General features: G+C 37.0%; 1 protein-coding gene across 1 annotated transcript; it reads right to left on the bottom strand.

The window, feature by feature from the left end:
* Window positions 1–7,565: 7,565 nt before the first annotated feature.
* LOC132068282 (cullin-4) lies at window positions 7,566–22,341 on the bottom strand. The gene is made up of 17 exons (XM_059461819.1): window positions 22,079–22,341; window positions 19,625–19,740; window positions 19,204–19,550; window positions 15,505–15,685; window positions 14,909–15,031; window positions 14,027–14,308; window positions 12,431–12,556; window positions 12,202–12,303; window positions 12,068–12,121; window positions 11,453–11,559; window positions 11,279–11,339; window positions 11,049–11,180; window positions 10,788–10,925; window positions 10,020–10,100; window positions 9,775–9,855; window positions 9,278–9,358; window positions 7,566–7,842 (listed from the first exon to the last, which is right to left on the bottom strand). The coding sequence occupies exons 1-17, from the start codon at window positions 22,278–22,280 to the stop codon at window positions 7,729–7,731; spliced, it is 2,328 nt and encodes a 775-aa protein (XP_059317802.1). The 5' UTR covers window positions 22,281–22,341; the 3' UTR covers window positions 7,566–7,728.
* Between the last annotated feature and the right edge of the window lie 1,360 nt (window positions 22,342–23,701).

A 23,701-nucleotide genomic window follows, 5' to 3' on the forward strand; every position in this document is an offset into this window, starting at 1 on the left:
TCTTTGTACGCACCTCTTCATCAAGACAACATTCACCTTCGATGATCTTCCGATTTTGTTCATCCCAAAATCGATAACCAAGCTCGGTGTCACCATAGCCAATAAAGTAACACTTCTTTGATTTTGGATCAAGCTTGCTTCTAGCCGTATCATCATTATGAACATATGATAAGCACGAACACTTTCGAAATGAAAGATTTACCTTCTTGCCACTCCAGACTTCTTCTGGAATTCTGAAATCCAAGGGAACTGACGGTCCTCGGTTAATTAAGAAGGCCGCGGTATTGACTGCATCTGCCCAGAATGTCTTGGGCAGTCCTGAGTGTATTCTCATACTCCGAGCACGCTCGTTCAACGTTCGGTTCATTCTTTCGGCTACTCCATTTTGTTGCGGCGTTCCAGGAATAGTCTTCATCATCTTGATTCCATTATCGGCACAATACCGTTTGAAATCACCATCAATGTATTCTCCGCCGTTGTCGGACCTCAAACACTTCAACTTGAGGTTTGTTTCATTCTCGACCATGGCTTTCCATCTTTTGAATACACTAAACACATCGGATTTATTTTTCATAAAATAAACCCACACCTTCTGGTTGAATCATCAATGAAGGTCACGTAGTAGTGTGATCCTCCAAGAGAGGGGACAAAGGGTAGGTCCCCACACGTCTGTGCACCAATTCCGCTTTTTCGACCTTCAACTCCTCGCCCGCATTTGAGAAGCTTACTCGCTTTTGTTTTCCGAGAATGCAGCTCTCACACGTATGAAGATCCACCGTCTTCGCCTCCTAATTAAGCCATTTGTCACCAACAAATTCATCCCCTTCTCCGTCGATATGTCCCGCCGACAATGCCACAAATCTCTTCTTTGTGTTGTCAACCACAAGAATGATCACGACAACTAGTCGTCATGTAGAGAGTGCCAATCTTCTTTCTCGCCAACTACCATAGCACCTTTCGCCACCTTCCAAGACCCATTACCAAAATTGAGATCATATCCCTCATCATCAAGCCGACCTCACCGAGATCGATTTCGCATCGGCTTTGGAACATGTCTAACTTTTGTAATCTTCCACGAGGATCCATTTGACATCTTCAAATTAATGTCTCCCGTGCCAACAACGTCTAGCGGCTCTCCATCGGCTAAATAAACTTTGCCGAGATTCCCAGCCACGTAGTTTGTCATTATATCATGATGTGGGGTGGTATGAAAGGACGCTCCTGAGTCAAGCACCCAAGAGTCTATCGGTCGTCAACCGATAGCAACAACGCATCGCCAATGTCTTCCGTAGCAGCGTTGATTCCACTCTTTGTTGTCCTCCTTCTTTGGCGCCCGCAATTCTTCTCGAGGTGACCTCGGTTTTCCCCAGCTCCAACACTCAAGTGTTCGTCCCGGTCCGGATCGACCCCCATTCCTTGACTTCGATCCGCCCCTATTTCGGTGTAGTTTCGTCATAATTTCGCTTCGTTTTCAACATTTAAAAACGTAACCTCGTCGACGCTCTCCGAATCTTTCCCGCGCACCTCTCGCAAGGATACGATCCCTAGCATCGTTGAACTTTAGTTTGTTACCGCCGACGTAATTACTAACCGCCGCTCTCATTGGTTCCCGCTATTTGGTAGGGATGCCAACAAAATTAGAGCTTGCACTTCATCATCGAAATCAATTTTTACCGATGACAATTGATTTACAATGGTATTGAATTCATTTATACGTAAAAGAACATGAGCATTTTCCATCATCTTTAGATGAAATAGTTTCTTCATGAGAAATACCTTATTATTTGCCGAAGGTTTCTCATACATATCGACAATACCTTCATCATATCTCGCGGTGGTCTTCTCCTTTGCCACGTTGTGAGCAACGTTCTTCGACAAATACCGAATGACTCCTAGAACTTGTCCGTCGAGAGATCCCAATCCTTTGCTTCATCTCCTCTGGTTTCGGACTCAGAGGTTCATGAAGTTTTCTGCCATATAAATAATCTTCAATTTGCATTCTCCAGAATGCAAAATCTGTACCATCGAATTTACCGATGCCGTGCGTCGTACCATCTTCGCCTCCCATCGTTTCTAAATCACAACACAACCTGTTGCTCTGATACCGATATGTTAGGATTTAAAATCCCAAATCCGACTTTGTAAGCAGATTCGTTAAAGATTGAGGTCACAAATTGGACCACTTAAATACCAACCTCCTTAGACAAACCTACTTACGTCGTGATGTAAGCGAAGAATAAATAATACACACAGATTTATAGTGGTTCACCCTCAACGTGAGAGCTACGTCCACGTTGTCGCGTTGCATCTTATTAAAGAAGAAATATTACAAGTGTTTACAACACTCAACCTCACAACCCCAATCCCAATGACACTCAAGAATTTTACCACACAAAATTCTCTCAAAGACCTTCTCTTACTTAGGCCTTTCACTAAGAGTATTTCTCTTAGATTTTTCTCTCTTTTGGGATGTGTTGTCTTCTTCAATTTGGTATGTTTAGCAAATGAGAAAGCTTCCCTATTTATAGGTGTGAGATGAACCTATTGATGTCATTGGTGACTCAAGCAAGCACTTGACAATTTGCCAAATACAAGGAAGATGTTTTCTTCCTTAAAACAAGGGAAGTGTTTTCTTCCTCAAAACAAGGGAAGTGTTTTCTTCCCTAAAATAAGGGATGGACCCAACATAACATAACTCTTTTAACTTGTAATAATCTTATATTATGGCATGGCATTTCAGACTACATCGATCTACTGACAAGTATCTCTAATACTCTCTAGCTAATTCATTCTATGGGGATCTAGACTCCAGACGCAAGATTTTTCTTTTTCTTTCACATGCTGATAATGTTTCCCTTGTGGACCAGTGCTGTTCTATCTTACTTTTCATAGTATTAATTATCATGATAGTATTAACATGATATCGTCGTTTTACAATCACTAAGATTTAATTCACGACCCTAAAGTTTTGAAAGCTTCAAATTGGTTAGGATGTGAAGGTAAAAATTCTTATGGAAACATTACAAGAAGATAGTTTCTAGATGTAGTAGATATCAACTGAAAAATGCACCATTTTGTTCATTCTTCCTTTCTGACCTATTATTTCAACATAAAGCTAGCTGTTTTTTTTTCCTTTTAGTTTTTCCTTGATCAGTTGATCCTATTTTCCTTATAAATGGCAAATCAAGAATTGGTGGCAATTCCACTTTGCTAGATCTTCCACCAATTAAATATAGCGCCATGACACTGTGATTGCTACTATCATTGTATTTCCTCCGTTTTGCAATTTTCTCATTGTCTTCTATGCTCTTGACAATGAAATAAATCCTATTCTCGACAAATGTCATTATTGTCTCATAGTTCTATTTGCATTCTCGTGTTTTAGAAAGGGTGGCTAAACGAGAGTTATATGAGGCACATGCTAAAATAATCAATTGTGTTTGATTGGACACAATATTTAAGAAATAAAAGATTTTCAAACCTTGTACTCCCTCCGTCCATCCTTTTTATATGAAGATGTTTGACTGGGCACAAAGTTTAAGAAATAAAGAAAGATTTTTTAAACTTGTCATCTAAAATAAATTGAACCTTAGAAAATTTGTGTAGCTAGAAATCATTTCATTTAAGGTACACGGTAAAATTTGTGTGGCTAGAAATCATTTCATTAAGGCTAAAAGGGTAGATTTAAAGTTGAATTGTTACTAAATATAGAAGGGTCTCATTCTTTTTTGGACTGACTAAAATGAAAAGAGTGTCATATAAATTGGGACGGAGGGAATAGCTTAAAACAAGCCATAAATAAATTTTGTGTCATCTCACTAAAAATAAAATTAGAAGTTCTAAAGATTGAATGGTTTTTAAAGATAGGGACACATAATTATTTTGACACCAAGAGAAGAATTGTTTGCATGACACAATAAAATGGGACAGCAGGGTGTTACGCTGGATAAGGACTTATAATACATTTATTTCTCCTACTGATAACCCGCTTCTTCCACTGCCGTCAAAATTGTCTGATCATTCACTATTTTCTTTACAAAATTTTAGTTTTGTGTTTGTTTTACTTTATTTGTTTTCTTGGCTTCTGAATTTGTGAAATCTCAAGTGGAGTCTAAGAGGGAGCTTTTGTCGGTGGCCTTTTTATCTCCATTGTAATATGTTTTGGATTTCTGCCCATGAGAAAAATGTTTCTTTATTTTTTGTATGTATAATGAATTATATGAGGAAAATGATGTATACTTTGTTTAGATATGTGGCTATTTGGCTTTGAAGTTGTTTGTTTATTCAGATTGGTGACATTATAGCAAATGTAATGTTTCGGGATCTTATAGCTTTGTTCAAGAAATGTTTTATTTTGATAACTTCGAGGAAAGGCTGTAACGACTATAAGCTCTGTAGCATATAACAATGAAATGCGCTAGTTTCATCAAATGGTAATATCTCCAGTGAGATGCCTATATTCTCATTGGATCAATCAGAATTTGGAACGTGTAGTAATAATACCTCCTTCCATTTTGTTGAATTGTTCTATCATTGTGCTCTTGCTGTTAGATTATCACCCCTAAAAATGGACGGCTGTCATTCTTTACACAGTGACAGATCCATGGCACCTCCTATGGTAAACTATACTTAAAACTCTTTAGATTCTTCAAATATTCGACTGGCATTCAGTACATGAACTTAAACTGCTGGTACAGACGAGGTCAAGAATGTCCAGATTATTGCCATGATAGTAAAATGCCTAGCATTGAATAGACTGGGCATTCACCTTATCAAGATCTCAAATCATTAATGGGGTTTATTTGACACCTCCTAAATGGGTGTTTAAATTGGACCAAACCCCTTCTCAAGCTATGGTAAGACATCGATTTCTCAACGAGATCAATTTTTCTGATTGTATGATGAACTCCTTTAAAATAACATTGGTGCGCGCGTAAACGAGTTACTCTACCAACTGAACTATAACCCTTAGAGCTTGTGATGCATATTTTATCAAAAAGGCAGAGAGCCAATAGGTGGTGAGATTAAAGGTGTCACGCCCCGAACCTGGGCCTGGACGTAACACGGCACCCGGTGCCTGACTGCATGTGACCGAGCGAACCAACTGGCTGGCTGAATCAACATGTGATACCAAAACATAACTAATTTATAAAATAAAACTAACACATGCTGATTAACTAAAAGTCTGACTGAAATATCATAATGCGGAAATACTTAGACAATCTGAACATATCTGAAAGTAGCCAACATGGCTAAACCAAAACAACTGAACGACTGAGTATAACTGTCTACAAGGCTAACATAACAAATATCTGACTGTCTGAACTGTGTCTATGAAGCCTCTAATGAATACAAAAAGGTAACCGTTCTAGAAAGCCGAAGAACCGCATGACCGATATCGCCCCGAAGAAACCGGGGCTCACCACAGTAGCCGATACGAACACTCCTAGATAGTCGGATCGTCAACTCGTATGTCGTTAATTGCATCGCGAGACGCAGTGCCCCCAACAATAAAAAGGACATCGACATTTGAATTGTACCGGTATGTAAAGCAACCGAAGCAATAAAATACCGGAACCGAAACCGAAACCGATAATCGTAATCGTAATAGCGGAAGTAGAGATATGAATACTCCCCGCTCCGTATCCGAATCATCCGTATTATCCGTGTTTGTATATGTGGGGCCTCGCCCAATAATAAATGCACGCTATGACCTCGGCCTAGTAGTGCGTCGATCAATGGCCTCGGCCATGTATACGTATACACAAGACCGTGCTTGTGCCATGGACAAAATCACATATGTTTAATTATGGTTAATTAATAAGGATTGAGACCATAACAACAATGAACAATGCTGAACTAAAATAGACATGCTGGACTGAATTAAAAGCACTGACTGTTTCTAAGCATACTGAATTTCTAGATTGAGACTCATGTGGTAACAATACATAAGTCTATAAAGATTACGTGCTGAGTTCATGATATTCAAATTGACAACCATGAACGAGATTACAGAATCGCAACCCTAGAAGATAACAGCTCTACAACATATCATAAAACTAGGGCTAAACTATATTCCGAATCAAATTATCGACAAGTATGAAGAATGAGGCGTAGGGAGAATCATGAACATTCCCTAACGTAGATAGTTAGCCTCACATACCTTAATTCCAGCCTTTGAGCGTAATACAATGTTCATCAACCCTTTCAACTTTGATCTATATCAATACAAGTCAAAGGGATTCTATATTAGCAATAATATTCATGCTTTGGTCATCTAAGCATTTTATCAAATACTTAGTGGGCATAAAGCTCCACAATCTCCATTAATGGTGATTTCTTCACCCAATTCCCATTCTATTACTTATAGGTGATTCTACAATCTCAATTAGGTGTAATTAACATCATTCTCCATCACCCATATGATTATAACAATCTCAAGTCAACAATCCAAAACCCTACTATAGTTCGTGTAATTCTCTTGACTAAACCCATTTACTATTCTCCCAAGAACTCATCAATTCACTATTATAAATGATTAGAGTGTAGAAGCATTACCTTTTTGACGTTCAATCCTCTTGAATTCGAGTTCTAGGGTTTCCACGCCCAACAATAATGTTTCACTCACAACTCTATCGATTAAAAGGGTTTACTCAAGTTAGAAAGAGATTAGGGACTTGAATTCAACCTAGAATCATGATAAAACTTACCTTGGAGAGTTCTTGCGGCTTGGGAATTGTTCCCTCTGACTTTAGGGTAATTTTTCGTGACTAGGGGTGTTAGGAAAATAAACCCCAAGCTTATATATAACTTAAAACGCGAAATCCCGACTTTTGACCCGAAACCTGACCTGTTATGCGATGGGCCCGCGACGCACGTGCAGCACACGACCCCTGTAGGTCAATATTCAGAGAGGGGGTTTTTGTGCGATCGGTGCGTGACGCGAGGCCATCGCACGCGCCCTCACAACGGACCTATGTCAGTTCTGCACAGTATTCGGTAAAATGGACATAACTTCTTGTCCAGAGCTTTGTTTGAGCTCCACAATATACCGTTGGAAAGCTATTTCAAAAGGCTACAACTTTCATGTTTTAAGTTTCCTCAAATTCCCAACGGATTTTCACAAAATTTGACTGCAAGGTAGACGTATCAAAAACATAGCCGATTCTATAGAATTTTAAACGCCTTACTATTAGCCATCTTGAGACGATCATATCTCCTTGCTCCGATCTCTGATTGGCCTGGTCCTTATATTGTTAGAAAGCTATTTTTACGTACTACAACTTTCATTGAGGGTACTTTCACAAATTCCCAACTAATCAAGGAGTTATCACTTCCCGAAGTAGGCCTATCAACCATTTTCGCAAAACGTTCAAACCTTCAGTTTTTCCACAAAAATTCTAATGATATGAGTCTAACCTTGGTTCTAAGATACGGGGTGTAACAAAAGGTAAGTTAACTTGCATACATCAGGCATAATACCTAGATAATAAGAAAATGTAGAATCATTACTTGCTGATAGGAGCATGCGTAGCATAATTTTGTCAACAAGGCAAACCCAAATATGCACATTCTTTTTGAAGATTCTATTGATAAAGACATCTTTTTACTTGAGGTGAAGTTAGAATAAAATAAAAAAGGCAATTGTTCAAAGCCATCAAAGGAGTAGATACATATATATATATGAAATAAAAGCAAGCTTTACAGATAAATCTGAGAATGGACATTCTAGGCAAGATAGTTGTAAACTTGAGGATTGTTCTTGTCTCGTTCCAGATACTCCCTTTCTATGAGGCTTTCAATCCTTTTCTTCAAGTCAGCTGGTTTTACAGGGAATTTAAGCTGCATCACCAATATGTAACAGAGTTAGGGCCAAAAAAAGCCATGGTACACTGAATTGCACTTTTTCTGAGAAAAGGTAAGTATATGGTACATAGAATTACACTTTTGAACTTCTGATTGATCAGAATGCTTAAAAAAAAGTTCTCTTAACTAACCAAACTATGTCTGTGTCTACCATATTATAGTAATTGCATCTGATTAGCTCGTTTCTAAAGCATTGCTGAGGAGCCGAAATACACTTAAATGTTAAATAATTAAAAATATATTCTCCACAGATACCAACATTTTGATATCAGATTGTGGCAACAATTGCAGTTTTCCACAAGATTTGTTCAGTTACAGAAGTCACAAACTTGAAATATATCAACTAGCAGAGCCTCAACCGGTGCATATGACATTCATAGTTGTAGTATTGCTATTTAGGTGTACATGAATCGGATTCCTATCTTAATCAATCGCTCTAGGATTTCGCATTATCATCAACTACTGAGGCCAAATGACAACCATTCTATTATCTTCTCTCTGTCCAATCTTTAGCACTGGTATATAAAAGCCAGCTACAATCAATTGGATCCAGACTTTATGGTTTCAACATTCATAACAGATGAAACAAAATGGAGGATTAATAAGATATCCTGATAGAGAAAAGCAATCAACACTTCAGCTAGACAATCAACTGTTTTGGTCTCTTTGTTTCTCCTCTCAGTATAAGCTTTATACATTTTCAAGAAATTTGTCATATTTTGTCTACTATAATGCAACAACGTTATTTACTACTTTGCAAATCAAAGAACAGTGACCTTTACATGGTGTAGGATCTACCAGCCTAAATAGAAGTTAAAAAGTACACTCCCAGCCTAATACTTGTAATGATATTTCCTGTTCATTTTTCAAACCATTTTCTGAAAAAACGATTTTCTTGAGCTGGGGGTCTATCGGAAACAGCCCCTCTACCGCACAAAGGTAGGGATAAGGTCTGCGTACACCCCACCCTCCCCAGATCCCACTTGTCGGAATATACTGGGTATGTTGTTGATATTTCCTGTTCATTTCTGTCCCAAGATAAGGTTTTCTCAACTTCATATTACTGTTTTTGTTGATAAATTATTTGCCTTCAAAAATCATGACAAGCTTTTATGGACATGATAGAGGTATAGCCTCAGTAACACTAAATGATTTTGATTGTACTTAAATTCATTGAAAGCTTTATTGTTAAGTTTGTCAGTAAGGAACTTGAGACAGTTCTATTTGTACGGGGTACTAAATGCATTCCTGTTTGGATTGAAGGCAAGACACCCATAGGGACAACTGATAAGTTTTAATTAAAAGGGTTCTTGTGTGGAGTTCATGCATCTTCAGAGCTTGCACCAGATCCATTTCCCAAAACACTATTCAGAAATTATCTGTGATACATTAAGGTAAGAAGTGACTTTACCTGCTGAAAGAGTTCAGTTATCAAAAGGGTATGACTCAGCACTTTTCTGGTCTTCATTATCCTAACTATAGCAGCATCAACCTGCCAAAGTGGACACAGAAGACTAGCTTTGTCAACAGCAAAGAAGAACGATAAGTCTGAATTTTCCCTTGATATGAAGAGCTTATATGTTTATAGAAAATATTGTTTCCTCCAGTGATTTTAGCCCAAGCCATGTCAAGGAGTCTTGACTTTTTTTCCTGACTATCTATGGCCTTATAGGGAACAGAAATGTTGACTACCAACAGAAACAAGAGCAGGAAAAAAATAAGCAAAAAGATAGCAATCAACAACTTAGCAAATTTGTTATTACACAGAGTTGTGAAGCACTCCAATTAAGAGAAGAAGAACTTTTTTATCAGGTAAAAAATGATACAGAACGTTCATTGGCTTTAGATGATTCTCCTTTTGCAAATTCAACCCAACATACAAGAGTAGAGAGGCGAGGAAAAGCAGACCTGGTATTGCCGGTCTTGGAATACTCTTTCTGTGGTGCTTGTGTTCTCCTCAACTGTTTCCTTCATCTGAATGGCATTTACCTGTACACATGGATAATGATTAGCATTTATATGTCTCCAATAATCCCATAATACCAATCAAATCTTTACTTAAGAACCATGTCAGAATCATTTCAAACCACCTCACATTTTTCTTCTCTTTCTGAGAAATAGAAGATTAATATTCTCGAAGTACCAAAAAGTACCTTTATCCGATAGAGTGGAGTAGTAAATTGATCATTGAACACAAAGGTATCGTCGTCTTCCACATCTCTTCCTTTTGGAATCTGTAAAATAACTTATTTTTTTCAGCAGCTAAAGGTTGAAACCAGAATGATATTCATTATAAGAGTTAATATATTCTCAAATATTGCAGAATGATTAATTAATTTATTCTTCTTCTCGAAAATCAACAAAATTTTCTAATACGAAACAGTCAAAATATGTTGCTGTCTTTTCTATTGTAATACCCTTTATGTAGTTTCTATCCACTATGTCCTAATTCATGACACAATTACTATTTGAGGAGTCACACAACTTATTTGAATATAGCTTCTTTTTTTTCTTTCTTTTTTGTTTATGACGGTGATGTCTGTGCCGGCTTGCGGGTACCTCGACTAATTCCACCAGTTACCTGCTACTTCCTACAGATATCAGTTTATAGTACTTCCCATAAACTTTCTGAATGCAACAAATTTTGTTGTTTAAATTGGATCAATGTCGAAATCATGTCAAATATTAGACTGTTTGAATCTCGCAGTCCAAACCATGTTATTGGGATGGAGTGACTATCTTACTTCTTGTTTCAAATGCAAAAATCAATCTAAGTCCAATCAGTCTTCAAAAGCTGGGAAATCGGCCTTTTAAAACTAAATACGTCTAAAGTTACCAGTTTCAAAAAAAAACTAAATACGTCTTATCAATTTGGGGGTGATGAAGTAGGTAAGAATCTCCACCTAGTAATGACCACCCACCTTCTGGAGAACACGAACTTTACCACATGCAAGAGACTGTAAAGTTCTCCTGAGCTCTTTATCCTCAATTCGAGTTGCTTCCCTCATATCTTGAAAGCTAAGCTTTTCCGCATCATTAAAAAGCATTAAAACAACAGTCTGCAGAAAAGAAGAGATAGGAAAAAAACCAGCAAATGATTTAGACATCTGTTGCATATGTGATAGAATTAGCTAGAAGAAGGGATAAGTATTTCTGATACATCCAGTGAAACAGTAACAAACCTGAAACAGAGACACTGCCAGCTCCTTTTTACCTTTGGGAAACTCTGCTTTTACAACACAGTGCCCCAAAGAATTTTGCCACATCAACCGCCTACCGTGGTATTTGCTCAAGTAGAATTCCTTGAAAATATCCTGCAGTACAGATCAAAGTAATAAGGGCATGTGTAGTTTACACAAACATATTCAAGGCGCGAAAGAGGACCTAAATGGTAAGTAAATTTGTGCAAAACCTGATAGACATTAAGTTCATGGGGGAGCCGGACATCCATGGGCGGATATGTTGGCCAGTACCTGCATAGCGACCAGTATAAATGAGCTTTAATTTCAATCAAAATACAAAATGAAGAAAGAGAAAAGTCTAAGCTTGAAAAGTAATGGAACGTTTAGCAGGATAAGCAACTTGCCCTGTGGTTAATACATGAACACTCATCTCAATTCCTGTTGGCAGTTTTTTCCTGGCTTGAGAAGATTGCTTAAAGGATTCATTTATCTCTTTTGACAATTCAATATCCTGGATAATGGTTTCGAAGATTAAAACAACAAAATCAATGATTAAAAACTGGCAGTGATTCCACATGAAAGCTAGAAAAATACCAAATTTATTCTCCAATATCAAAGGACAGTTTAGACATCTAGAATGGGTATAATAAAATCAGTTAGAGACTCTAGGATACATTTATTCTGGTAAACTGTGCGGTAACAAGTCTAAACCTCTCAGTTACATTAGTACACAGAAGTGCTAGAATAAAATACATGTGGAGAAAAGGTTATTCTGAACCTAAGTTTTTTTTTTTTTTTTTTTGTGAAAAAACCACTTATTTAAATCCAAGATGAGATGTTCACATTTTAGTGAGATCTGTCAGTTGAGAACAAGATAGATGGACTTTTATCTGATGTTCAATGAAAACCACTTTTTGGCAGAAGGAGGAATCAGGAAACAAAATTATTTCACCTGGTCAACTATTATTTCAACTTCAAAAAACATGACGGGAGATGCATATATTTAATATCCTTCATACCTTGAACATTCCTTCCAATTTGTTAGTGAATTGACTACCACATTCAGTCTTCAACTGTACCATAACGAAAAGACTCAATATACAGCAAGATAAATCAAGTAAGAAAATCAGAAGTTACAAACAAGAGACGTAACCTTAGAGATCATGGACTTCTCTGCATCGATTGAAGCACTCTTTCCCAACAATAATCTCTTTGCTAAATCTTTCTTGTAGAATGCCTCAAATACATCCTTACCCTACCCAAAGATGAAAACATACACTAAGAAATATCTCACATGCACGATATACAGGAAGTATCAAATCATGTGCAACATAAACAGGCTGATCCGGCTACAGATTCCTCAAGTTCTCTTTTCATCATACCTGTATAAACCTGAACAGGACCAAGACTTTATCAAGTGTACCCTCCAATTCCTCTTCTGAAGTACCCTTATTTCCAGCACGAAGCTTCTCGTCCAGAAATTTAGCAATCAGCTCGGCAGACCGATTCTATAAATGGCAAAATAATCCAGAATTAATTGAGTAAACACTGCACTTTGGTGTACCAGAATGTATTTTTTATAACAAATTATAATCACCGTTAGTAATCTGCCCCTCGGACACAAAGTAAAGAAAAGATCCAGGAAGACAATATTTACAAGGGAGGGAAGAAGTATGACAAGCTACAGTCTACCCAGAATGGTAGATCTATTAAAGTAGACTAGAGAAACTACCATACTTACTATTTACCACAACCCAATATTGCAGATCTCATCTCACAAAATAAAATTCAATGAGCAGATGCAAGCAAGTTGAACAACCAACTTACTGGACTAGGATAACGCGAGCATGACTTTAACAATGTGGCCTAAATTAAGATGCTCTGTCCAATGGGAAAAAGTTTCTATGATGATACGTTCATCGACGAGTCTTAATACAGGATCACTGTGACCACAATTATCCTATTCTGATAGCGAGGAGTCAGGGACCGACAGAAAGAAGTAAAGAATTACCTTAGAATGGCAGACGTGTTCTACAGGCTGAAGCAAGAACTAATTTGTAAGATGCAGGTTCATATATCAAGTTTTATGCCATATGTTACAGGAGCATGTGTCGATGACATATTAAGATATGTCTGGTACAGCAGGTCACACACAGCAGCGCAGGAACTGGAACAGTGCACCTATTTGCATGGATTGATTGGTTTGCACAGAGATGAATGAAGAGGAAAAGACTTTGCTTTTTCCTCAACCATTGACAACTTTGGTTTCTTTGAGCCTATTTCTAGTAGGGATATTACACTATAACTCTATTCTAGAACCCCTAGGGCATGATCAGTGTACTTCATTTACCACATTAAAATGGATGAGGGAAAGGAACACATAGCATCAATAGCAGTGTCCTAGCATGTATACTTCATTTAAAACATGAAAAGAGCTGAGAGAAAGGAAAACCCAATGTTACTAGCAACTCTTTTCACATTAGATAAAGCATTCTCATAAATAATGCACTAGATCTATATTCTCCCCATTCCCATACTACCGCGGCCAACTGCAGAAACAACAAAACAGAAGGGAAAGAAAGGGTAAATGAGGTCTCATTTCAGTGAGGTGATACAACATTGAGCCTAATTTTTCCCTTCTTTCTTTAGTTCTTTTTTAAATAAATAAAAAAAGATAGTGCCAAAATCTTACAGATATTGGGATGTATTTACAGGCACAAAGGTAAATAAAATTGAGCAAACACCCAAGTCATTACAACTTCATTACCTACTCGGTCAATCTATTTAAATATTCTGTTCAGTTGTTTTGGCTGTGGTTTCAATACAATTCATCATTCACTTCAAATAACAGGAGTATATAAATTAAATTCCTTTAGACAGCAGCTCCCTAAGTGACATCAACAGTGCTAATATACAGAATAATTGAGATAGTCATGAATACAGACATGTGAAGGATAGAGCTAGTTGTTGGAATGTACCTCGCGGAGATTTATGAGATGTTCAAACGCATCCTTGATAGAGTTGCCGAATGCTTCATTTTTAGAGAAGCTTTCTTCCCATATAGTATCAACAGATATCTTAAATTCCAACAGGCTAGATACCATATCTTTTTCGTCGTCATGCACGATGCTTTGCCCAGTTTTTCGGATGTATGAACTAAGAGTTTGCTTCAATGACTCAAGCGCCTCTACCCTAGAGAAGAGTGAATACATTCTTCGAAGATCCTCAATACGGATTCCATCCATCAGCATCATGAAACCCTGGAGATGAGAAACACAATTAAGAAAAGCGTAGCGATTGCAGCAGCAGTCCATAACTACACAGGAAACAGAAAAGTTTCTTCTTATAGAGTAATAAACTTCATTAATATGTGGAACAATTCCCTACTATACAAGTGATATACACAAAGTAAAGAATCTAAACAAAAATGGGTGTCTTCGATCTCAACCAATCATATATGCTATCTAAAATCTCATTATTGCACCCAAAAAGGAGATAGAATATCCACCTAATTTGTCAAAAGAGTTTTCCATCCTTTCAACGACACTCCTATTACTTTCCCTCCAAACTTCCACACGAGTGCTAAAGGGACTACTTGTCACGCCATGCTTCTCCTTTATTCCTTCTAAATCCCTTGCTAAATAGCCACGCTTCTAAATCCCTTCCACAGGGATGATGATGAGCATCACCCCTTTTATGTTTCTAAGAACTTTATCTATATTGTCCACTTTGAAGCTGATGCATCATTGAAACTCATCTTATACTTCCATTATTTTCTTTACAGGCCTCCCATAAGAATACTTTGTCCGCATACCCCTACTTGACTCTATAGTTGTCTACAGTTGCCTCAGCATAAATACCTTATCAAGTATAGCCGAAATATGACGTTTTAAAAGTTGCCTCTCTGCAGTTGCTATCAGTGGTTTACTTGTCCTTGCATCCAGGTAGAGTAAGCACCTTTCATGTTCTTCATGCAATCTTACCTGCAAGGAGAGAAAAAGACCAGTCAGGTACTTGATCATTTTGTTTTATAAGGAGAGAAGAAGACCGGTCAAGTACTTGATCATAGCAAAATCAAAGCATGACAATATCTTAAACTAATAATATGTGCCATCTATACGAGAAAAAGATAACCTGGTTGGTTTATGAAGGTTAAATTGACCAACTACAGTTTGATTCCACAAATAGATTTATTTTTTTTTTATTTTTTTTATTTTTTTTTTTTTTTTGGAAACAGAATTGTAGAGTTGAGAAACGAACCAAAGATTGCAAAATAGAAATAAAATGTTGAAGATCCACGTGAACAAAAATCATGGTCAGAAAAAAATGCATTTGATTATAAAAACCGTTAGTTCAGTTCTTTGGGATGATTGGATTATACTTAACATGAGGAATAAAAAATAGGTCAAATGTCATTTATAAAAAAATAGGCTACAAGGAAGAAGAGAAAGCACACCTCCACATGCTTCAAGTAATCTGGAACATCTGACTGTTGCATGTATTTGACACCTTCAGCAGCATAAAACTCAGAAGTGCGCTCAACAAATGGCTTCTCGAAGCTCTCTGCGTAAATTCCTAAGGCAGTGAACATCTTCAAAAGATGGTTAAGGAGAGTTCTATCAACTGCCTCACCTAATCTGGAAACACCAGAATGAACAAAGAAAAATTATAAAAGGAAGAAACTGGAAGACCTCATTTTTCTAATTAAGCATAAAAATGTTGCAATAATAAAAAGTATTTCGTCCGTCCCAATTTGTTTGACACTCTTTCTTTTATTGTATGCTCCAAACTGGTACACTTTTTTTTTGGTAAAGTAAACAAATTTCATTAGAAAAGGCATCAAGTAGATGCAAAGTTACAGAGAGAAACCTAAGCTTCAAACATAGAGCTGCATGAAGCTAGATTGGTGAGCAAAAACCTGTGCAAACAGTCTAAACCTATGCTACCTTAGAAACTCTGCTAAATAAAAGTCAAGGAGCCAACAAAATCCAAAAAGTTATCAACACTGTTTACAGGAGTATGGAAATGCCAACTAAACAAACTAACTAAGCAGATTCCTTTCAAAGAACTGGTGGGAGTTGATTTTCCATCAAAGCATCTATTGTTTCTTTCTTTCCAAATACACCAGAAGATGGCTGCTGGGATCATTCTCCGATGCTTTTGATGGATTTGTCAACTCTCCATAATATCCAGCTTTCAAAAGCATCTTTAATAGAAGAAGACATAACCCAACTAAGACCAAACAATGAGAAAAAGAAGTGCCAGACAGCAGCAGTCACCGGGCAGTGCAAAAATAGGTGATCCACAGTCTCATTGGTCTGATAGCATAGATGGCATCTGTTGATAAGAATGATGCCTCTCCTTCTGAGGTTGTCTTCGGTCAGACAAGCCCCTTTTAAAGCTGTCCAGGTGAAACAACTGGACTTTCAGAGGCTGCCTAGTCCTCCAAACATGCTTCCAAGGCCAATTTTCAAGCAAACCATTCTCAGAACACCCAATCTCGTAGCATCGTTTCACAGTGTATTCCCCCTTCTTTGAATTGCCCCATATGATCCTGTCAGGTGCCTCAGCTAATATGTAGTTTTCGAGAGCACCCAAAAGCTGTAGGAGGTCATTGATTTCCCAGTCTTGGAGATTTCTTCTAAAAATAGGGTTCCAAACATTGCTCCAAACTGGTACACTTTACATCTTAAAACTCTTAAAATTTACATTTTCATATTACCCTTAATAAGATTTATAGGAGTAAAAGTTAAATAGAATTGTATTGCATCTTTATTTTCTTGGTGTAAATAACAATGTATAGAGGATGTAGATCAAATTGTAGATTTATTAGGATCTCTGTAACTTTTTGGAGGTAGCCAGTATGTCCTTAATGCTGAGGAATACAAACTTACCAGTTTCAAGAAAGAAGATATTCTTATACGAGTTGGCATTTGAATGCATTGACATGATCTGTCGTGGACCCCATTAAAAGAGTTCTACTGGTGTTTCCTAAATAATTAATTTTGTTAAGAATCTGCAAATATGGAAGAATATATTCTTTGAGAAGATGAAACATTTAGAATCCCTGAAATTGTGGAATTAGGAAGATTTTAAGGGTTATAAATATATGTTCTTTTGATGAAGATCATATGTTTTCCTTTTTCAGATTTCCTGTGAACACTATTTAGATACCTAATTGCTTGAGAGAAAATCAAGTCATTCGTTCTCAAGAGCTTTTCTTATCACCTTCCTTTACATGGTATAAGAGCCATGGTGCTCCTCCATCCTCTACACTTCTCCCTTTTTTTTTTTTTGTCCGGAAAAAAAAATCAATAAATCTAAAATTTGTGAAGAAAAGATTTGGTTCTTCAATTGTCAACTTTTAGTCAAGTTCCGACCATCACCTCTCACTCATATCCGAAGCCCATCCAACAGCGACGTCAACAGAATAAGTGTCCCATCATTGAAAGAGACGTGTGTATATCAGACGCGCTAAGCAGAGGACTTCGTGACCATAGCACCAACAGGTGAGTGAGGTCATATCTTCAAAACATCTTGCCAGTAATCAGTCTAATCAATTGGCACAAGGCTATAATAGAGGAAATGACTGCTGTTCATGATAATAACTCTCTGAGATAACTTTTTATCACAGAGCAAATCAACAGTGGAATGTCGTTGGGTGTTTACTGTCGAGATGGGGCCTGAAGGCAAGGTTGATTTTCTTAAAGCCAATCTGGTGGCCAAGGGATACACACAGATCGATGGTCCAAGCTAGCATCGGTTTGTCTCTTTATCTTTATCTCAGGGGTGTCCAGGTTAAAGTGTTGACTATGCCGATCTTTCCACAGCCTTATGCAATCACCGAGGGAATGGTTTGGCCGTTTACCACTTCTGTCCAACCGTTTGGCATATTTTAAGGTGAAGCTAATCATTCTGTGCTTAAAAACATTCTTCTAACGGAAAAAAAAAAACGTATTTTGGTTGTTTATGTTAACAACATTGTTATAACAGGGAATGATAGTTATTACATTACCCAACTTAAGCAGCATCTTGTCAGTCACTTTCAGACAAAAGACTTGGGTAAGCTGAAATACTTCCTAGGGATCGAATTGGTAAAATCTAGTAGTGAGATTGTTATTTCAGAAAGGAAGTATGCCTAATTGATACTCCTACAAATCCAAATGTTAAGCTTGTATGAGGACGGGGAAGGTTTTTGGAAGGACCCAGGTAGATAGCAAAGGCTTGCTGGTAAACTCAATTATCTTACGACCCAACATCTCATTTGTAGTCAATGTGACTAGCCAATTTCTCCAAGCTTCCCGTGACCATCATTAGAATGCAGCGACTTGAATTCTAAGGTATACTACAGACTCATCTGGACTAGATCTATTACATGAGGATAGGGGACATGCAAGCATTATGGCATATTCTGACGCAGATTTAGAAGGATCTTCTCCAAATAGAGAGTCCACTTCAAAACAGTGTGCTAATTGAAGAAAATCTAATATCTTGGAAAAGCAAAAGGCAAGATGTAGTAGCCAGGTCAAGTGTAGATGCAGAATACTTAACAATGCTTTTAGCTACATGTGAACTTATATGACGGAAGCTACTTCTCAGAGTTAAGCTGAGCACGAGATGAACGGATGAAATTGATCTGTTACAATCAAGCTGCACTACACATTGCTTCAGATCCAATCTCCCACGAAAGAATGAAGCATATAGAAGTAAATTTCCACTTCATTCAACAGAAGAATGAATCATGATCCATTGTTACAAGTTTTGTCAACTCTAACTGATCAGTAAACAGATATCCTTACAAAATCACTCCGAGACTCCAAAATTCAGCATATTTGAAGCAAGCTAAGAACATAAAACATGTACAGTCCAACTTGAGGATTAGTGTCGAAAGTCTATAAATATGGCAGGAATGTATTCCTTCTGAATATGGAAAGATTTAGAATTAATGTAATTGTTATTATAGGGTTGTAATTATATGTTTTCCACTTTTTAGATTCTTGTAAACACAGCTTGAGGGACTACTCAAGTCACTCACTCTTCTCATCTCCTCTCTTTACAAGCTTATTTGTCAAAAGTTGAAACTTGGTAGCAGTAAAATTGAGACAAGGAAAAACTACCAATCATAAAATTCAACCAAGAACTGTTTTAAGTTTACCTTTCACTCTCAATCATCTGAAGGAGCCCAAAGACAGTTTTGTGTTCTACTTCTGAAGCTAGACAAAGATGTTTGCGAAAAAGCTGCAAGCCCATATCCCACAACGAATGCACATTTGGGGTTTGTTTCACATATGTTCTATCTAGATACAGCGCTATACTACGGATCATCAACATCTGATCACAGAAGTCCCGCCAGCAGCTCTCAACAAGTGATAGAAAAACAACAAGATCTTCACTTTGGCCAACTAAGGACTGCAGTGCTGCAACTATGTGTGTCTCACACTCTTCTTCAATCCGTTGGTATAAACTTCCACCCATCTTGTGCAGACACAGGTCATTGACAGCCTAAGCACAGTAAAGTCAATAATTAACATAAAGAAGCTACAGTACTAGAAGGTAAATACTGCTACAAAATGCACCTGATAAAGCTTTTCCAAGTCACAAGGATCAGGCTGCTTTAAGAATATTGAACTGATAGCTGACTTCAGAGTTGCCCATGTATTTTCTTCAAAATTTGTCGGAAGCGCAGGTTTTCCTTCAAGGAGAAAAAAATGACCAGAAGTTGAACAAATGAGATATTGCATTAATACATTAAATTTCACTTTTTATAGATTTACCCATGGCAGTTCTATGCCACAAGGAGTATCGTATAATTACAATTTCATGGTCCAGCCTCTAGATAAAGAGAGAAAGTGATATAGGGAGAAAATTGTCTACAGATCTATCCTCTCTCTCCTTTTTTTTATAAGCACCAGATCAAATCTTTGGAACAGTAATACTTCCAGACTTTGCATCAATAAAAACAAGCATATGGATACAATGGTCTATCTGATCTTATAATTCCACAATGTTATTTTTATTTTATTTTTATAATCGTGGTGTCCAGACTAGCTTGTGTACCTCGACTAATTCCACGGGGTACCTGCTACCTCCCACCAACACAGGTACCAAGTAACTCTGTACGCCGAGGCTTGGCAGAAGGAAAGAAATCGCCTAATGTTTTTGCCTCCGCTGGGATTTGAACCTGATATCTCATGGTTCTGACCACTAGGCCACACCCTGATGTATATTTCCACAATGTTACCAACGCATGAGTTTTTACATTTGAACCTTTTGGTGTTTTTTACAGAGCTATTACCTTAAACGAGTCATAGCAAGAAACTTTAGGAAATTAAAAACAGGAATGAGAAGTCATAATTCATGGTTCCTAACATGTAATGCAACTCTCGAATATCGTGCATATTCCACATTCTAGAACTACATATAGTTAGGCTCCAAATTTTCTTTTTGAAACCTCGGGTCCCCTCTTTAATAATTTTCTCAACATTTTAAGGGCTTCAACCATCACAAAGTAGCCAAAACATAACTTTACCCAAGCCTAATATCCAAATGCAACAACTAACTGCCCCTCTAAGGGACTGTATCTTTTAGGCAACCCAGCAAAGTCTTCAGATACTGAGATGTACTTATTTCAAATCGATAATAGAATGGTAAAAAAATGAAAAGACACTTCAGGCGTAAAAAGATCCGGTTTCTTATGGATATCAAACATGTGCCACTGACCATCGCAAATTTCTCGATTATCACTAAAACAAAAATCTGATTCCCCCCGATATCCTAAGGCGACTGATGTGCAGAGGCTTAATGACAAGGGTGGAGAAGTTTCTATAGTAGCTTTTAGATAGAGTCACCATATTATAAATAATATAATTGCTGGAAATTGTTGAAATTAGTTTTGAAATATCCCTGACATCAAAAAATAAAGAGAAAATAATCAAATGTTCGTTCGTTCCAGCTCAAATGTCTCACTCCCAAAGTTCTACATTTAAAATGAAGACAAACCACACACATGAGAGCAACTCAAATTTTTCAATACAGTGAGGGAAAATTTTCAAATTCCAGTTGAAATCCCCTAGAACTCATCAATTCTGGTAGAAAAGAATCAAATTTTGGATCAATTTCCACTTTTAGCCTTAGGGATCGTTTGGTTAGAAACAAGTTATCCCAGGATATTCCACCCTCCCACAGGGATAAAATAACACTACAATCCCGGGATAACTAATCCTGGGATTATTTGTCCTTATCCCTTGTACCGAACGAGTCCTAACATTGCAAATACAGCTGAGCAACGGAGTCAAAATGTCAGATAAAATATTACTTATAACCATCCGTTCATTTCGACTCAAATGGCTCACTCCCAAAATGCTACATTTAGCACACCCGATAACGGAAATTCTTCAAATTCCAGTTCAAATCCCCTAATTTAGCCCTCATTTTTACAATTTTAAACCTACAAATTCAACCTATCAACCCTAATATCATACAACATTAAAACTTCAATCTAGGGCATGCATATTTAAATCTATTTAAAACCCAAATGAAGAAAGAAAAAAGGGAAAATTTCAATAATGTACAATCTAGCATACAAAATTACATTTACGTAGCCATATTTTTAAAATTACACCCCGTATAACCACTTTTTCACAATATACAACATTATATATTTGGAGCAAACAATGTATCAACCTCGTATAAAAGTATATAAGAGGTGTTTATATCAAAACTTCAACCTAGGGCATTCAAAAAACACTAATACCCGCAAGGATGGATCAGTTGGTTGAGCATGAGGCTTTCATAACGGAGGTCTCAAGTTCAAAACCCCCTGCCTACCTACAACAGCATGGGAGGTTATCTCTCCTGTGTGATTTGCGAGCTATTACACAGGAGTTGAGTTTATCCTGTGCGCACGGTTTGCGAGCCACAGTTTGCGAGCCATTACACAGGACCTGAGTTTATCCTGTGCGCACTCAAAGGGACTCAAAGGGTAGCGACTACGGGTTCCATGTCATAAAAAAAAAAGTGAGGAAACTAACCTTTGTTGAGCTTAATAACGAAGGGTTTTTTAGAAGGGTGAGGAAGGGTAGCTTTCTTGCGAGACAAATTAGAAGTGACACCCGAATCTTGCATCAGTGACACACACGGCTCATCCATGGATCCGAATTTGTTGTTGTTTTCTTGAGACCTAGGCTTCTTCATTGGTGTTGTTGTATTGATGGAGGAAAATCGCTTCGACATAAAGAAACAAGCTAAGAAAAAAAACAGTGAAATCAGCTCATTATATTTGTTTGTTCAACGAGAAGAAAAGAAAGAAATTTCTTGAAGCCGAAAGTAAATAATTAATCGGCCTCCTGTTTTTCTTGTCCAGTTGCTCCAGTGCTACTCTAAATGAGTTACACGTGTCCTTTTTAATTGGTTTAATGGCCCAGATTCATTTTGGTAACCCAAGACCTCTTTTATTTCTCTTATTATTATCCAGCCTCTGGGAAAATTAGAATAATAAGACTTCGATGTAGACTGCTAATAGTAATTATAGCCTGTTTGGTTAGGCTTCTAAAAATAACTTATTTTAAAAAATAATTTTTTTAAAAGTATTTTTTTAAAAAGTATTTTTGGCTAAAAGCAGTTTGTATTTAGTCAATTAATTTAAAAAGTATTTTTGAGCAGCAATTAGTGTTTGGTCAAGCTTTTAAAAAGTGTTTTTATGTGTATTTTTTTCAAAAATATTTTTTTTAAAAGTGCTTTTAGGCAAAAGCAATTTTTTTTAACTTAATTCTGCTACTCCCAAAAGCACTTATTTTCTCCCAAAAGCTTGGTCAAACCCCTCACTTTTTTAAAATAAGCACTTATTAAAAAAAAGTACTTTTGGGGGAAAAATAAACTTGGCCAAACAGGCTATTAGATAAGTTTATCCATGCCAAAATGTGGAAAAACAATTATTTCAGGATAAAATAATAAAAATGACAAAAATAATCCTGAGAGGAAAAAATTTCAATTTAGAGTTTCCTTAGAACTATAAAACGCCAAATAAAGGAGCAAGGGGAAAAAATGATTGATGCAGTTAGGTGCAGATGTTTGAGTTTTTCTCATGAAATACATAATCTTTGTTCATGGGTTTTCTTTTTCTCTTGTTGTATGTATTTATAATTGTATTATTCTATTGAGGCTATACTCACTCCCATTCAATAATTTTTCTTTTGAGATTTGTTCCAGTTATTTAGTTTACACACGTAAATATTGTTGGGTTTAGTTGAGTTGAATGGGAAAATTTCTGAAAAGATGCAACTAAACTGAAAAGTTGCAACTTTTGAGTTGCACCTTTTCACTAAACCAGACCAATGGCTATATAAATCTGTTCAGTCCTTCAGATATTCCTTACGAATTTTCTGATTTCTCCTCTCTTCTTCTTCTTGCACATCATTAAAATTCTTGTGTAATTTACTGTCGTCAAGTGAGTTCGTCGTTCACCGGAGTTTGAGGTACCACTACGCTGGTGAGTTAATTCGTTCTATCCTGGGAGGATATATTCCATAACCTCGGGTACTTGAGGGGAATAATTTCCTTAAGGAAACACTGTGAATTCAGTGGGCTCGAATTTATTTTCCTTTCTTTTCAGATTCTGTTTTAGATTTTTTCTCTCTTTTCAGATTCTGTTTTAA

The sequence above is a fragment of the Lycium ferocissimum genome, chromosome 8 (genome assembly GCF_029784015.1).
Source record: "Lycium ferocissimum isolate CSIRO_LF1 chromosome 8, AGI_CSIRO_Lferr_CH_V1, whole genome shotgun sequence".
Classification (NCBI taxonomy): domain Eukaryota; kingdom Viridiplantae; phylum Streptophyta; class Magnoliopsida; order Solanales; family Solanaceae; genus Lycium; species Lycium ferocissimum.

Coding starts and splice junctions, on each gene's coding strand:
- LOC132068282 (XM_059461819.1), bottom strand. CDS start 22,280: ATGTCGAAGCGATTTTCCTCCATCAATACAACAACACCAATGAAGAAG. Junction 14,309..14,908: donor TTTCGGCTATACTTGATAAG/GTATTTATGCTG, acceptor TCTCATCTCCAG/GGTTTCATGATGCTGATGGA. Junction 7,843..9,277: donor TAACTGAACTCTTTCAGCAG/GTAAAGTCACTT, acceptor TTGGTGATGCAG/CTTAAATTCCCTGTAAAACC.